We start from the raw sequence: 17647 nt of genomic DNA, 5'->3' as shown, positions 1-17647 counted from the left end.
GATCCAGATTGAGAAATACTTTGTAATTAAGAGCATGTTTGCTCCCCGAGAGCATGTCTTTGACACTCAATACCTCTTTTGTCCACCACGAAATCCCCAGGGCAGAACTCATTGTTGTCCAGATGATGGACTGGAATCAGCTCATTGGAGCGAATGTTCGTCTCCACGGTGCCATCCTGCCACATCACGTCAGCCGAAGTCATCGTGGTCACCACTTCCACAGCAACCCTGGGAACACAAAGCCGAGCAGTTACCAGAGGGAACGTGCACGAAACCCACCCAGAACTCGATGCTGCCGACATCAGGAGTCAAGACGGATCTCGGCACTTTGCAGCACCACAAGGAGAAGTCACCGGGCTGGGAAGGAAGCCCGGTCCCAGGGGAAAGAGCTGCACAGCAGGCTTGGTTTTGACAGGTTCTCAATCACTGCACGTTACACTGCAGATGTTACAACACGCACCAGTCTGTATTGCATGAGGATTTACTTTCCAGGGAGCTGAGCTTATTTCATTGCTAGTGGAATAAATTAACATGACTACTGGCACCCACTTTCCACAGCCAGCTGAGGTAAGACGGTAGCTGGAAATACTTTGAAACTGAAGATCTTCTCCACTGAAACACCTACTGGTATAGCCTGGCAGCTTGGAGGAGCCTAGGACTGGAAAGGAAAAAGAAAGCAGCATCCATCTCAGTCCTTCCAGAAAGGAAAAGAGGCTGAAAACACGGAATGTGGGTAAAGCAAAAGGACATTTTGTTTAAAAGAGAACTCTCCTTCCCGGCTGTTCAAACATACACATGTATTTGTCTGCAGGTCAAAACCAAATCCCAAGCACACAACAAGACCGCATGCTGGTAACTCCACTGTGAAGCATGACAGCTGGAATTTATTCCATGCTGTAGGAGACATGAATATGGTGGAGGGTTCTTTAGAAAAGCCTGTCCAGATAGCCTGCAGCTCCATTCTGCCTGGCTCCACGCAACTTGTCTTTTCAATCCCACGCTGATCTTAAATACAGCCTTTATTTGGCTGGCCAGGCCTTGCAGACACAACACAAGTGCTGCATTTGTGTTGGGTTCAAGTCAAACCATAAAGCGGATACAATAGGCTGTTTTCGCCCACCCCTGTTTTTATGCGTGTTAGCAGCAAAATGTTCTGAAGTGGAAATAATCCGAAATTTCTGGCAGGGCCAGCACCCAACTGCAGAGCTTATCAGGGAAGGAAGTCTGTAGGAGGTCAAGTGTGGTGGGTGACACGCCAAGGGAGGATTCCTTGTCTCATAGAGGATGCACAGCTGAGGATGGGAGAGGGGAAAGGCCAGGAGACACGGTCTGGTCCTGTCTGCAGAGCTGTTTATGCTGCTTCACAACTCATTTTCAATGATCCACCGCTCCTGGGCACTAGTAAAAATCAGGATGCGTCCTCACTAAGAGATAACCAGAGGTGTGCAGGCTGGCCGGGGAGCTGCAGCAGGTCACTAAATGACGGAAAAGCCTCGTGCTGAGCTGGCACCCTGCAGCTGGAGATGCCCACGAGCTGACACACCGGGTCTGGTGAGCGACTGCAGCAAGCTCATCGGCTTTGCTTTTCTCTGCAGCGCTTGGCAGCACACCTCCTGGTGGCCTCACCAGCTTCCTCTGAATATTCAAGCAGCGAAGACCACTCGTACTGAGCTTCACTCGGAGGGCGGTGAGGCACTGGTCCAGGCTGCCCAGAGGAGCTGTGGCTGCCCCATCCCTGGCGGTGCCCAAGGCCAGGCTGGATGGGGCTGGGGGCAGCCTGGGCTGGTGGGAGGCGTCCCTGCCCGTGGCAGGGGGTTGGAATGAGAGGAACTTCAAGGTCCCTTCCAACCCAAACCATTCTATGATTCTACGAATACTGCTCTGCTGAGCATTGTGACCTTCAAACAGAGTTTCTCCAAAACCTGCACGGAGTAAAGGAACAGCTCTCCTTGTATACAGGCAAAGCTAAAAGAAACAAAATGAGAATGAAGCTCAAGGCATTCTCAAACTACTGGATCTCTTAAATCCTGGTAATGTCACTTTTCTGGGAGGATTCTCACATCTCTGCATCAGAAATAAAGTAATGCAGAGTTTTTATACAATTAAGTAGCCCAGGGAAGCTAGCAAGGTAGGCTAGCCAGCTGTCAGGTGCCCGTGCTTCCCCTAAACACAGCTTAAACATTCTCAAATTCAGAAAAAGGGGAAAATGCTGAGATAGGTATTTCTAGAAACGGGCAGAGACATGCAATCCGCCAAGCTACTGAAATCAATTCTTCTGAGGCTCTCAAGAAGTGCATTTTGATCACTAAAAAAACAATTAGAGGCATATTGCTAGCAAAGGTTGCAGATCCCTCTACAGAGCAGGGTAAGGATAAAGCAGAGAGCACTGCAGTACGAACCCCTGCCAGCACAGACCTCCCTGAGCTCTGCGGGCAGCCCTCTATGAAGGCTAGCTGTCCGTTCACACTGTCGTGGTCTGTCCTCAGCCTCTCTGCAGAAGCTGCCAGCGAGGTGGCCAATTAGTGTCACGTTTAAGCTGTGCAATCTTTATACGCCTCCTTCTCTGCGTACAGAGCCTAGCGCAGCACAGATATTCCGGCGATGCCCCGAGGCACAGCAGAAATAGAGTAGCATCGGTGTCAAATCACGTGGCCCCAGTTTCATCACGAGTTGGACGGAGACCAAGCTGATTTCACACAGGTCACTGCTCAGTTATCACAAAACAATCACTGCTGGTGACTACCAAGCAGTGTCCTAACACGAGGCACACCATCAGCCTCCACCCAAGCTGAGGAGGTGGTTAACATCTGAGAGCTTTGATAAAGGAGATTTTGGCACCTATACCTGAGTTTGGAAAAGCCAGCTCACCTGTCTCCTGGCTTAAACTCTCTTGAAATCTTGGTCTTCTTCTTCTTGTGCTTCCGCTTCAGGTTTTTGATGGAGAGGGGGATGCTCTTCTTGCGGCCGGTGCCGCTGCCGCTCTGGGACGAGGCGGTAGAGCTGGCAGAAGAGGTGACAGAGCTAGTATCATCGGTGTCATCGGCTGCCTCGTCATCAGCATCTTGCTCCATGGACTGAAGCCGGTAGTCAGACGGTGCCTCGTCTTTCAGCAGGTAGGGAGGCTGCTGCTGTCGCGCTGCTGCTCCCCCTTTCTCTTTCCCCGTTTCTTCAGGCTGCTCCTCCTTTCTCTCCCCTGCACTCGGTGCGCTGTTGGAAGAGTCATCCAGCTCACACTTCGATCCAGGCTTAATGTCTTCTGCTTTCTGGTCAGCGGCTGTAGCAGACTCTTTGTCAGGGGCTTCAGTGGTACCCTGAGACTCCGGGGAGCACGACATGATCTTCACTATCTGCTTCTTCAGCAGCCTCCTCACCTACAGAAAGCAGACGTGGGTCAGACAACATGCTTGTACACTCAGCAAGCTACCTAGGAACAGGTGACTTTGTACAGAAGGATACAGCACCCCGTGGGCCTCTGCACATTTCACGACACCGGAGTATTCTGCAAACCAGCAAGTCATGCTGGCGAGAGCACACTGCAGCCATCTCAGCACTGCTCTGCTCAGGAGCAAACACCAGCCAGCTCTAGAGCAGCATCAGACTCGTCCGTAGGAAGGCAGTTTGGCTCTTTCAGGCTATTTTAAGCAAGCTCTGAACTTTTTGTGATGGAAGGTCACAACAGGCTGCAGCAGTTAATCTATGTAACAGGCGCAGCTGTGCGGGGAGGTCACCGTCCACACTGCTGATATCCTGTTATTCTAGGAACACCGCTGCTCTACAGCCAGGGTGTAGGAATCATAGCCTGACTCATTAGGCCTAGGAAGGGAAGGCTTCTTTGTATCACTGTAGCAAGGATTTACCTGAATAGTTCAGCTCCGTTAAAAATCTGAGGTTATGTTAATGAAAGCGACATGCGCCCAAGTCCGGGCTGTCAGAGCACAGCTTCACCCCTGCAAGGTGACACCTCTGTGTTCAGTGTCCTGTTCATGTTCTCTGGGGGCATTAGCTGCATGCCTCGCCCGGGCAGCAAAATTGCTGCACAAGGTGACTTGGTTGCTGGCAACAACAAGCCATTACTCTTTACAACAACTGCTCCAGGAGCGGCATTTCAGACCACATGACTACCAGGAAGATCTCTGCTTTAAAAGCCGCAGCGATCAGAAATGATTTGAGAAGTCACATCTCCCTCCCTCCACCCCTCAGCTCACCTTTTTGGCAACCGATCCTTCACCCAGGACGCAGTTCCTCTCCGGGCATTCACAGGTGATTTTTGCAGGCTCCACTTTGTCTGGGAACACATAGAGGCACCTCTCCCCGAGCTGCCTTTGGGCATGGTCAAAGCACCCCAGACGCTTTACCCTGGTAGGACGGGAGGAGAGCCATGAGCACAGTGTGAAAGCAGTAACAGAACCTAGCTGCGACCATATCCTCATGCCACTGAGGCTTCTTCTGGGGTGCCAGAAGCTAAAACCGCACCAAATCCTTCCCAGGCACACAATTATAAAGGAGGAGTGGGAAAATCTCACTAGGGACCGGGTGGGGATACAAAGGGTTTGGGTGGGACACCAGTTGCTCCTCTCCCTCTGGTTCCCCCTCCCAGCAACAGCTGCCAAGAGGCATTTGAAGTTGGCATTGTTTTTTGCTGTCTTTGGAGAGCTCCCCTCCTCCAGCCTCCCTCGGAGCTCCAGACAGGACTGTGCTGCATTGTGCTATTACTCATCTGACTTTTCTGTCTGAATTTTGTCCAGCTCATCTTTGCAGCTGCAGCCTGCAGAGGGCACCAGATGCTCCTTCAGCAACAGCTCGTGTCTAGAGCGGGACACTTTATTGCCTGCTGCACAAACACACATTTAAAAGGTGAAGCCTGCTTCAGGCACAAATGGAAGGACAAGGGAAGAAGCGAGCAGTTGCTAGACACCACTTTCCTCTATGCACTCGTTGGCTGGAAAGCACTTGGAGAGAACAGCAGGATGCTAGCCCTTGTAGCGGTAACTCAAGGGCCTGCTCAACTCATTTGGAAGCTATTCCTTCACCTTTTTGAACCTCTGAAATACAGGCATATAACAAGGCAGAAAAGAACTGCAAACAGCAGCTTTGTGTCTGATCAGCTGCAGGCACGTCACCCCCAGTTTGTGCAGAGAAGAGATTTCCAACTGCCCTCACCTGGACAGGTTCTCCTGGCTGATCACAGAGGGGGGAGGGCTCACACTGTCAGTACCTCCAGGACAAAAGCTTTTAGTGATCCAAGTAACTTTTAGTTCTACCACCTGCACCTGCAATGTAAAGGGAGACAAAGACATTTAATTTTTCAGAGGCTTTCCTACAGCAGCGTCTAGGATCTGAAAGCTGCAGCACAGGAAAGCAGCAAACCTGCTTTTGTCACTGAAGATGGCAAAGCGCGTTTCAGTGCATCCAGAGCCACTGCAGCAATCCCATAGCACGGCTCTGGGCAACACGGAGAGCTCCTACAGTTTTTAAACTTTAAGAGAGACATCTGGCTTTGGAAGGGAGCTACAGTATATACAAATCAGCAGCCCAATGTCACAAAGAGACATGCTAATGGACTTGGAGCTGCTCCCTCTTTCAGCACGGAGTCAGCAACATTTCTCCCTTTTTGGACAGCATGCAACATTAAGTTTCAATAGAAGAGGTGCTTCCACTACCCTAACGATCAGCCACACAGGCCTTTAAGTGTACTGGCACAGGATCATCTCACGGGGTGCCAGCAGGGACCCTCGGGAGGAAGAGCCAAACCCTGCTCCAAAGTCCCGTCAGTCCCCAACGAGAAATTTGTCACTGCAGAAGAACAGAGCCCCAGCGCGTTTGCTCTGGGAAGGTTACCATGGCAAGCTGACTCTGCTCCAAAACGCCAGCCAAGGACCCATTCTGTGCAGAAAGTGGCCGTGTGTCAGCTCGTCAATCCTTACCTCTTCCACCACCACTCTGAACTTGCTTTTTGTGCTCAGAACGGGCTTCACACCCGAGAGCCACTGCACACTGGAAAAGACTTTAGAAGGCCCGATGAGGACTTGCCCAGGATAAAAGCCATATGAATCATCAAAGAAGAGACCCTGTAGGGGAAAGGGAGGAAAAAAAAACATAAAGGGCTTGAGTTTTAAGATTCCAACGTTTCTCTTCCCTCATCCGTGATCAGTAAGACTAATCAGAGAGGAAAAAGTCTCGCTTGCAAGTTGCCCATCTCTTAAAGTTCATTCTCCTCCCGAAATCAACCTAGCAGTTTCTATAGCAACCCACTCGATCACACATTCATACGGGATTATGACTCAGTGTGGGAGAAGCAAAGGTACTTGCAAGAAACAAGAGATACGGATTTCACACAAACGTTCTCAGTAACAAGGCAGCCGAGGTGGGCTCAATCCTGCGGAGGGACACCCCGTCTTTGCCACGCTCCAGTTCGAGCACCTACAGCTTTCCGGCAGCCAGAGGGATCCTGCCTTCACTCCTCTGTCAAATTCAATTTGTGAGTATTCCTTTTGTCTTAGGTGGATTAGTCAATGTGACAGCCCTCTGAAAACAAAACAGGACTGTACACAAAACAATTACTTCCCTAGAACGCTTTTCCGCTAATATTTGGAGTGATTTGAAGAGCCAAAGACTCAGAATGTGGGGGCGGACAGAGCAGTTTAGAGAGAATACAGAGTACAAAAATGTATGGAGTCTTGTAATTTGTCAGAAAGGATAAGAGCAGTGCGACAAGATCTAAATCAGGCATGTTTCCAACACAGCAATTCTGCACACAGGATCGACTAACACTGGAGACAACTCACGTCTCAGGTGAAACTGCAAGCCTCTAGAAGACTACGTGCACTTTAAAGGCAGCCTGACTCCAAAAAAGATCTCAAAACCAGGTACCTAAAAGCTGGATGCTGCTACAACATCAAATTAACAAGCACAAAACATGCTGTACAGCCCAAAGCAGCAGAGACTAAAATACTGGAGAACGTCTAGCAACAGACCACACCTTTTCTGTACAGGACAAGAAACCACAGCAGCGCATCCTATTAAAATGATATTCCATTTACTCTGAAGAAACAGGCAAACAGAAATGAAGTTTTAGATCTTTGCTTTGAAGGCTGGGAAGGATAAGGGCTGACTGTAATGTTAGTTTTTAAGAATTACGTCATTCTCTCAGTCGATTCCCAGTAAAGCTGCCGGGAATGCAGCAAGGCCCCGCTGATGCTACTTGGGAGGACAAGCAAGCTATTGTCTGCCTTGGAAGGTAAGGAAATCTAGATTCCACCATCACACAGGGAACCCCATGTTTCAGCTGACAGGCTAGCAAAACCTTCCCCATCACCTGATTTGGAAAATGCCAGTATGACGGCAGGACTCCATTCAGGGAATGCAATGGACTCCAACAGCAACAGACAGTGTTTTACACAATCTAGAACACCTTTTAAACGAGATGCCCTCTTCCAGAAGAAAACGTGAAATTTAAAAGTATTAAATGGAGCAAGGGCCTTTTCAAGCATGTACAGATATAATGAAGAGACAGGGAACTGCCTTGACACCAGCCAGCTGACTGCATGTTATGCGAGCTGTTCGCAAAGAATGCAGCTGGATATGCACTAATTGTAATACCTCCTCCAAACCTGCTCATTAACATTACCTTTAAGCTACAACCTATTACATTTCAGAGAAGATCTAGTTAAGTGATTTTCAGCTGTGATGCATCATTTAATTTTTAACGTTAATGAACGACTACAGTTTTGCCTTCCGCCCTCCCTCCTACGCAGAAAGCTGATCAGAAGGACTCTCAGGAGAACCAGAAGCTCACCGAGTCACTGACGTGAGGACAAACGTCATACAGCTTGGCTCCATCTTCTGTACTCATAGAACACCTGGAAAACAGAAGAGACACGGTCACACTTCCAGAGCCATCCACCTCAAAAGCAAACAGCACCAAATTAACAGCTGCTGCCTGAGCAACTCTGCCCATATGCCCAGCAGCATATTGCTGAGCCTTTATGGTCCAGAGCAGAGCTGGCTACGGACAAGCTATAAAAAACACTGCCTGGTATTAAAAGGCTCCATTCAGCAAGTTAAAAAAATAAATTAAGTAATACGCAGGGCACTGGACAAGATTTGTCTGCTGCAAACGTCCCGTTTGTTATTCACACTGCCACTGGAAACTAAAGGCAATTTGGGTATGCTTGCTTCAGTAATAGCTTCATTTCCAGAGTAAGTTCTGGTGGGATTTCAAATGATTCATTAGGAAGAGATTTTGAAAACAGTTACCTCATTTGACACAGCTACGCATGAGCTGGTAACAGACACCAAGCAAGATTTTAAATTCCACCAGTAACTGCAGACAGTACAGAGAGAGAAGTGCAGCTATTTTTCACTCCCAGTTTAACATGTTTTTAAGAGCCTTCCAGTCCGGATTAACCAAAAGCTAAAAATCAAAAACATCACAGAAGCATCCACCAATAATCTGTTATAGCTCTTGCATTGCTCACTTCTCTGAGAAAGATTCAGAGCTGGCTGCAAGCTTTTTAAAACTCATTTATATATTTAAAATTGTCATCATTCAATTTACAAGACAGATGGGTTGTTTCCCAGCTGCATGACCCATGTGCCTTTTGGCCCCCCACTAATTCCCTTGCATCAATAACAAAGTTTGTTGGACAAGACAGGCCTCAGTAACAGCGAACCTAATGAGTTCAGAAGGTTTTAGTTTATAAGTAACTGCCTGACATGCACAAGAAACCAAATTCAAATCATTTTACTAGCTTTGCAGAACCATAAATTAAGGTAATGAGATATTTGTTCCAATGTTCCTGGTTAAATCTCCCTCTAGAGTTACGACTTTCGATTACATCTTCATTAAAAAACAACATTCCTAATGCTGTTGCAAATAACAGTGAAGATAAAGCAAGGCTGACCTTAAGAGCTCAAGTTCCATCTTGAGCTGCTTTTTCAGCTTTAATAAAAAGCACTAGCCTGCAATTTTCCACGTTTTTGCAGATGTTTAAAGGTAAGAAGCTTCCCTCCCTGCATCTCAGTGAAGGTATGCTCTCCTACTGAGGTTTGGAATACGTGATCTGTCTTAACCAGCCATTTTTCCAGGGCAGAAGAGCAGAAATATTAACATATTTTAGTTCTGGAGAACTGATCTGCTGGCAGTGAAAAAAATGACACCTTTCAGATAACACATTTTCCAGAGGGTGATCACTGAACCTTGATAATTGCAGAGAAAGATGTATTCTTACTCTGCATCTGAAGATACAGCAAGCAGACAAATTAACAGTATGTGAATGGGAAGCCCAGCCTGTTTCTAGTTCTCCTAAAATAGATCAGGATCATGAAACTGAAGGGGGAGAGTATTCAACAGAAAGAAGTACCTGGCTCCATTGGAAAGCTTGAGGATGACCTGGTTCTTCAAATCATAGACCTTGCCCAGCCAGCAGTCATAGGCTATGTAGTCACCATACATGAAGGGCTACGAAGAAAACAGAAAACAAACCTTATAAATCGCAGCCCTTGTACTTTGAGCCATCAAGTAAATTCTCACACAACACAGACTGGATAGCAATCCCAAAAGGGGATTAGGGCAGCAACTGCAGACCTCGCTGTAAGCTAGAATTAAGATACACCGAGGAGTTTGCTCGACAGTCAGAACACAGCCTGGATTCTCCATTTAAAAAGCTCTGACTCTGTGGGATTTTTCCTCAGATCTTAAACTTGCTATGTCAAGTGTCCCATTCTGTTCAAAAGCTACTCTGCAAAGGAGGGGCATACTCGCTCTTGCCATCAGCTAACTTTAACAACTAATCATTATTTATTTTCATCACTGAGCCTAATATTCAATCCCGGGCAGAGAAGCCTGTATCCCCCTGCCTTTCCACAGGACGTTTCTTGAGAAGGGTCCTGACACTCCTCCTGTTCACTCCCGAATCATTTTTTTTCTCAGAGCAACCAGAATGATAAAAACCTATACCACTTAACATCTGAAACCCCCCCCCACCCACTCAAGTGAGAGAACCAGGTACGTTGCAGTTTCAGCTTGACTCCTCTTAGCGTTTTTATAGCCTGTTTAACAAGTAATGATATTGCAGCTCGAAAGCACTGTGCCAGTACAATGGGGCTGCCCCAATCAGGCACCAATCTCAGCACAGAAGCTCTCACCCAATTTAATCACAACCTAGCCCTCCAAGCCAATTTGATCTCAGCAATGTGATCAGAAACACAGAACAGATGGGGAGAAGAGGAGCTACTGCATCTTCTTGCAGGGAGGATGTTTTCTGTATGCCTAAAATAAAACCAAGCTGCAGATGCATCTTGCACAATATGGCTGCTTCCCTTGCATGCATTGCTTAGAATACAGCAGCACCCCTCTAAACAACAGAGCTCTGGCTCCAGTGTTTATTTTGGCTGCATTCTCACCCAGATATGTTGCAGGTCTTTGCTGTTGACAGGGTAAAGGATGCAGTTGGTTCCTACCAGCTTCACAGCACACTCTATGTTGACATCAATCACAGTCCCACACTGGCTGTCCTGAAATCACAAAAGAGAAAAAGGGGTTATAACCTAGAAAAGGCCCTACATACACACGTACATGCTCTATGCACAGACAGGAGGTGCAGAAACAAGTCTCAGGAGCAGAGTCTGAGTGCCCTCCTCTCAGCACTCAGATCCTTGCTCTGATGAGGGATTTCACGTGATCTTAAAACAACTCCGAGGTTGACATCGCTATTAAAGACCTGTGCCATTTTCTTCCCAGTTAAAATCTGCAATGGCTGCTAACGAAGCAGCCCAGAGACTCTGGTATCTGGTCAAATAAGACAACACTGTCAGGTGATTAGAATTTATTTGTTTTCAAATCTGCGTGGCTGTTTAGTCTACGCAAGCGAGCAGATCTTTGCAATTCCGTAGGACCATCATGCAGATATTGCCCTGAACCAACAAAGGCAGGGTAGATCAACCCCAGAACACAAGAATTCTTTAAAGCAATCTGTGACACCTCATTTAAAGCTTGATTTTGGAGGACTTTATCAATGGCCATCACTTGCTGCTACGCAAAAAAAAAAATCTGGCACCTTTCAGATTTCAAGGTTTCAAGCCAGATAATTTACAGTTGGTCCAATTATGAGATGGCTGTCATTATCTCCATCACTTCGCTAAAAAAGTTGTATTTATTTTTTTTCTGTCCCCAAGAAAAATACCGCATGCTGTCAAGAGCCTTCTGGGGCTTGCTTGGCAGGGAGCACGCAGTGTGCACGTTGCTTACACATATGGCAGAGGCCTGCAAGGAAGGGCTGCTAACCCAAACACTGTCAAATGCGGCAGCTGCCCTGGCCTGCTGACAGCTGGGACAATCCATACTTTTATTTATTAAAGACCGGAGTCCACTATGAAAGCTGGCTGAGGCAATCCGACAGCAACTCCTGAAGCTGTCCTTATCTGAAACATCAAGGTCACTGCTCCAACAGGACTTGAGCATAACACTTGAAGGGCTTATGCCCCGTGAGAAGTGGATTTGTTTGCTCGGTTTGCTTATAAGCACGCTGTTCTTTTGACCGTATCAAATATTTATTCAAGGCTTTCACCCAGAGCCCTCGGCAGCCCTTTGGGGAGCTCACGAGTTTGCTGGTGCTCATCTCAACACGGGGCCTGGCAGTTCGAGCAAAGACACCCTGCAGATGCATGCAGTCCAGGGTAATTCCTGGACAGATTGCTCTGCCCCCTTGTCCGTCTGCCTCTCCACCTGCCTGCTGCAAGCCCCCTCCTCGCACCGCACTGACCCTGTACCCACAGCTCCCGCGGAGGCGTCGGGGACAGCAGCGTCCCCGCGTGCTGCCCGAGCGGAGCTGTGCCAGGAGGCTGGGAGAGCTGGGCTGGCACAGCTCGAGGCAGCAGGGGTTCGTCCCTTCCAGCTGCCCCACAGATTTCTGCCATTTCTTTCTACAAAGGCTGGGAAGCAAAAGGAAGCCTCTCCCAGACGGAGCTGCGCTGATGGATGCGGCTAAGCCTGACGCAGCTTGCGGCCCGCGAGGCCTGCCAGGAGGAGCCCGGCTGAGCCAGGAGGGCCCAGCAGAGCCAGGAGGAGCCCAGCAGAGCCCTGCTGTTCTCTCTCACCTTCGGAGAGCCCCGAGCAGGCTTTGCCAGGGCTACGCCTGATTCACCACAGCCGCTGCCAGCACGGCTCCAGCCGCAGATGAGCGAGGCCTGCTCACAAGTGGCACCTGCTCAGCTGAAGCTCACGGCTTCCAAAAGCCAAAGCACAACCACTCACCCTGCCTTTCCTCCACCTTAAGCTATTTAAATATGCTCAAATCCAGCCTCAGCCCATCCGCTGCAGTTTAGGGTTTGGTTAATTTGTGTTTTAGATTGCTTTGTAGCCAGAGTACAACAAAAAACAAAAACAAAAAAACCAACCCCCTTGTCCTACACTGAGCATTTCAGGATTTATTTCCTTTATCAGCATTTCTGAGACGTGGTACAATCCAGCACCTGTGGTTTCTGTGGATCGTCTCGTCTCTGGGCTGAAACCCTGCCTTTCACCGGAGAGCACCCAAAGGTGCCCTGCAGCACCCCGCAGGCCTGCCTGTACTTGCGGCCGGCCCCGGGGACCTCGCGGTGCTGAGGGAACGCCTGAGCAAGGACAGCTGAGAGCAGTCTGCTCTGCAAGAGTCCCCACAGGCCTTGTGAGGAGGCTGTGTCTGCGGAGAGATTACAGGAACTGGTGCTAAGGAGCAGGCAGCAGAGTTTCTCCCTCCATGCTGCAATGTCCCTGTGCAAATAATGATACCAGCTAAGGACAGATTATGGAGGCCCTGTGCCCTTCACCTACCCCCAACCCACGCTAGGTGCAGATTCCCTTCAAGATTCCCTTCAGGCAGAGCACGAAGCAAGCTGCTGCTCTGGGATTCGAGTCCGTCACCCTGTCTATACCAACTTACGAAGCACCAGCTTTCCCATGGCAAAAACCCTTCTGCCACCAGCGCCAAACAAATGAAACCAGTACCACATCAGTATCCCAGTGCCTCGCACTCACAGCTCCCATTTACTGCAGTTGGATGCTGCCTAGTCACGGGCAGGAGCACGGGGTTTGTTCGGCTCGCTTCCCCTTCCAGTTACTAAAATGCTTGAGCAGGAACAGAGCTCTGTACGTGACTGCTAAGAAAGCAAGGATCAACGCTGCGAGCAGCCTTAGAAGCTACAGGACTGTTGAATCACAGCTCTCCTCTCTCACCTGCCACCGAACCTTTGTTAATATCAGTTTATTTACTCTGCTGTCACATGAAGCATTAGCCTGCGACAGGGCAGGCAGCCTTGCAGCGGGGAGGTTCTGCTGAATCACGCCGGGAGGTTACAGCAGCGCGCAGCACTGCGGTCCCCAGGCGAGACGTCGCCAACTTGTCTCGTCTTCCAGGCCAGAGCTCGGCTCCCCGCCGCCCTGCCCAAACACAACCGTCCCGATCTGCCTCTTAGATAAAGGAGGGACCATCTGAAACAAGCCCACGTTTCAGTTTCGGTATAAAAAAAAAATCCCCCTCAATCCCACCAGCAGCACTGGCAAGGGGAGGTGACTGATCTTTGTGGGCACTGCAGGCTTGCTAGCAGAGCCGGTGGATTCCAGCCCCATTCGCACCAAAATTCAGTTTTCTCCCCAAATGCTCTTCCTGCTTCTTCTGGTGCCCACAACAGCATACACCACGGTGGAGATGCTCAGTATTTAAGCAGTGCATGGACAGCAAAACGATTCTTTTCATGACCCCATCTGAGAGAACGGCAGCTCAGCAAGCACATCCCCCATTTTGTGCCTCCTGTCCTTCTACTCATTCCCTCAATGCTCCCTTCTAATTACGCCACCCTCTTAATCCCTTCCTTTAGAGAGGACAGCAGCGCCCGGCAGCCTTTGAAGCAACAAAATCCAGGTGTCTGACAGATTACAGACCCACTTCTAAATCTTCTCCCCAAGCTAGCGTATCACCTGGAAAAATGAAGTCTGCCACCGTTCCTCATCCATCTGGATTAGACCTGTGGGGGCCCAACCGCATTCAGGGAAAATGATCTCATTTTACGCTTCAGACCCCGAAGCTTTCTTTCCTCACGCTCAACGCTAGACGAGAAGCACACGAATTTGAGTCAGCTCCCTTCTCTTGAGGAACGGAGGATTTCAAGTCCTTCCCGCTCAAGGTTAAAAACAAGCCCGAGGAGAGTGTGGTGAATACAGAATAAGTTCCACATTGTGCATTTGCCAGGCCAACTGGTGCAGGGCAACCATCCCACATCCTGAATTTGGCAGGCTGACACTTGCAAATTTTCTATTTTAAAGACTTTGGTAATTTTTGCAATACATCTGGTGAGTAAAGGTTTTCTTTGGGATGGAAAGGGGTTTATTTTTTCTTTTACCACTGATATTTAAAATATACTTGATGGTAAGGTGAAATGTAAGTCGTCTTCAGATTTGCTATGCTTTTGAATAGAGGGGAGAAAAACTGAGTTATGCACTCTCCATTCCATCGATAAAACATGACGTTACCAGCCACTAGTACAAATGGTCAAGTAAATGCCGTTGTTTAAGCATGCAAACAGACAAGAAAGGAGCGTGCACCTGCTGGGACACACCAATGCAGCTACCGATACCCGTGCAGCAAGCTAGAGAAGCCAATTTCTGCTTAGGTGACTACGGAAATCACAAACGAAAGAAGCACATCCACATTTGCCAAGAAGAAAACAACTCACAGTCATTTTAAGCTTTCAGGATAGTACCAAGCATTGGAGAACAGACAATTGAGAGGCAGGACTCGAAACATCCTTCTTTGAGCAAGGATAACCACAGTGCCCAGCTGGGCCAGGGACAGCAGTGTGAACAGCTGATATTTCTATTTGCTAGCAGTTCTTTGTTTTGGAGTAAAACGTTTTCATAAAGCTGCAGTTTTAGTAAGGTATCTTGAAGTCAAATTTCCATTTCAAACAAGAATTCAATTTCTTAAGGAAATGCTTTGTTTCAGCATTTTCCTAATTACCCTTCAAGTTCTTTTCACTCTTTTCTTCTCCTCAGAACATTCCACGCAAAAGGGATGGGCTTACTGTTTTTTCCCTTTAACTGACAAATAAAAGGGCTTTATTTGAAGCACCCAGCCAGGTCAGGGAAGGGACTTCTCCATCCCTGCACCAGGCTGCACGCCATGTGGTGCAACTGCAGCAGGCCGTGGCCAGCTGCCGGCTTCATCACAGCCTCGGTAGCTACGCTGCTGGAAGCAAGTCAAGGGAAGATGCGAGCGTACACATGGCAGGCCATATGGCTCGAGGTTACAGGTTAGGTGTTAGCAGCAGCAAGGAACCGCCAGCCCAGCTAAGCTCCTGAAGAGATCACATCTCATTTGATAATCGATACGGAACAGCGTTCCCAGTATTCCCCACAAAAAGCAAATCCACGCGTCTCTGACAAGCACAAATGCTGTAAAACCAGAACAAAATGACTAGGACTTAAAATAGCATCCGGGAGTAGTAAAGGTAACGATGGCAGGCTGCTGATTAAGAACCAGCTTGCTTTCTGCCAACCTAGCTGTGGCAGATACTTCAGCGTGTGTCTTGCTCCAGGAGAGTTGGGATTTGCTGCATTTCTTCTGGGAGCAATCAGACAAGATGGTGCTCACTGCAGATTAAGAGGTCTCCCTGAAAATATTTCCTCCTGTTTTTCTACCACGGCACACCAAAAGGCGCACAGGGATCGAGCGACCTGCCTCTGCTCCAGCTTCCCCATCAGGTCAGGGAGAGCAGGTCCACACTCCCCACAGCTCACACTGACTTGATTTAAAACTTAAATGGTGCCAGGTTTAGAGGAGCTGCTCGTCTCATTACCTGACATTCCCAGGCTTGCCTGCTCAGGAGACCTTTGCAGATACGCAGCAGCAGCAGCGAGGCAGCCTTATCAGCATTTCATTTTCAAAGGATGCTGCTAGGTCTATTAAACACACTAAAAATAGAACACACTCAAAGCTTTACCGTTCAGTTCCATTCAGGCAATTTGGCAAGCCTCAGAAATCCATGCAGCAGCGTTATGGTCAAAAAGGGACAAGGAAAAAAGCACTTACGCTGGAGCTCATGTGTCTGACCACATCTCGAGGGACGACAGAGCGATCTTCAAGCTTCAGCTGAGGGGAAAAAAAAAAAAGAAATACTGGATTTAGTGAGCCCAGGTGACGCTAGGTCAGAAATGACATGACAAACACAAACAGTGCCCCATCCCTCTGGACTGGAGAGGCTTTCAGCAGAGGATGCTGAGGCACCTCCACATATGGAGTTAACCTCCTTGGAAAACTTGCAAAATGCCGTCGGCAGACCTGAAACACAGCAGCCAGGTGATCCCTCCCTGATTACAAACACAAAAAGGGGCGCAGACATCCTGACCTAGTGCCCCCTTCCTCATCCTCCGCCGGCATCACACTACTTCCCACCCACACCCAGTCTCTGCAGTAGGGGAGACAGGAGACACACGAAGCAGCGCGCCACACCACGCTTCTGTGCCTTCTTCTGCATGTTTTTCACCCAAGATGCTCCCTAAATACCCCTGGAAATCCCATTTGGCCTGGAGCATTTTAAGCAAGAAGCACTATGGTGAGAAGACCTAGCCAGCAGGAACGGGCTCTGGTGTCAAACTCATTGCAGCAAGCACTTGCCTAAAAAGAAAAGTCTCTTGCTGCACTCATTAGCCTGCAGGTCCATGCAGGCAACACAAAACATCAGAAACAGCACGGATGAAGCCACAGCACCGCTCGCACCCCGCTTCCTGACACAGCACTTGCTGCGAGGAGCCGGTGCTGGCACCAGGAGAGGCAGCCGGGCCACCGGCACCTACCCTACACACACAGAGCTGTGGCACCAGGACCCGTTACTGGTACGGGGAGGCGTTGCCTGATGGATCTGCAGGCGTTTCGGGCCAGTTCACCAAGCCACGTCCTTCCAGCAGAGATCCGTCATCGAACTGCTTCAGAGCGCTGCTTGCGGGCTCTTTCATTACGTGTTATTAACAGGCTCGGAACTACAAAATGCAGTTCCCACCTAACGCACTACAAAAACGCTGTACAAGGGCTAACATCCTAAGCACACCGACAGGGAGGCCACGAGGCTGAAGGGCAGTCCCAGGCTTGCTCAGCCCCCCAGAAATTCAGCTACGGCTTCCTTCTGCTGATCGGGGACAACTTTCAGCTGCATTTCACTGCTCATGAATGTATTTGCAGAGCTCAGCGTGCTGCACCGACGCAAACACACTAATTACAGCCGGGGCGTTTTGGGAAGCACCACGGGAGCTGAGCGTCAGGGACGCTCTTTCACATCTTCCTTTGAATTCACCTCGCTGCTGCTGCTGCACACGCCGCTTCTCCTTGATCCCCAGCCCAAAATCCACCGTGCTTCGTCAGCATTTCAGCCTAGCCCACGCCCTGGCCTACAGCCTGCAATACTAAATCAGACATAAATCTATAATCTGCGGACAGGATCCGGAATCGAACCAAAGCACCTGAGTATTTCTTGCCTTCTTGAGAGCGTGTTTCAGTAAGGGAGGAAGGGAGGCAGCCAGCTAGGCTTTTAGACCAGCTGCTGGAGTCAGGACTCCACCGGAATGGGAAACCTGAAGCCTCCCACAGCCCATTTCCAGACTGGGGAAGTGTTTTCATCG

General features: G+C 49.0%; 1 protein-coding gene across 2 annotated transcripts in view; it reads right to left on the bottom strand.

Annotated features, from left to right (window-relative positions):
• UBE2O (ubiquitin conjugating enzyme E2 O) overlaps positions 1-17647 on the bottom strand; it is a 62203-nt gene that overhangs the window by 15239 nt on the left and 29317 nt on the right. For both annotated transcript variants that reach the window (XM_048064344.2, XM_013178993.3), the window contains exons 2-10: positions 16065-16124; positions 10405-10515; positions 9363-9460; positions 7796-7859; positions 5925-6068; positions 5161-5270; positions 4206-4356; positions 2869-3371; positions 74-228 (exon numbers count right to left, since the gene is read on the bottom strand). In XM_048064344.2, coding sequence (XP_047920301.2) covers positions 74-228; positions 2869-3371; positions 4206-4356; positions 5161-5270; positions 5925-6068; positions 7796-7859; positions 9363-9460; positions 10405-10515; positions 16065-16124 — 1396 coding nt within the window. The remainder of the gene's footprint in view (positions 1-73; positions 229-2868; positions 3372-4205; positions 4357-5160; positions 5271-5924; positions 6069-7795; positions 7860-9362; positions 9461-10404; positions 10516-16064; positions 16125-17647) is intronic.

This window comes from Anser cygnoides, chromosome 19, assembly GCF_040182565.1.
Source record: "Anser cygnoides isolate HZ-2024a breed goose chromosome 19, Taihu_goose_T2T_genome, whole genome shotgun sequence".
In the NCBI taxonomy this organism is placed as follows: Eukaryota; Metazoa; Chordata; class Aves; order Anseriformes; family Anatidae; genus Anser; species Anser cygnoides.
The sequence above is the reverse complement of the archived record's forward strand: the minus strand, read 5'-3'. Positions and strand labels throughout refer to the sequence as shown.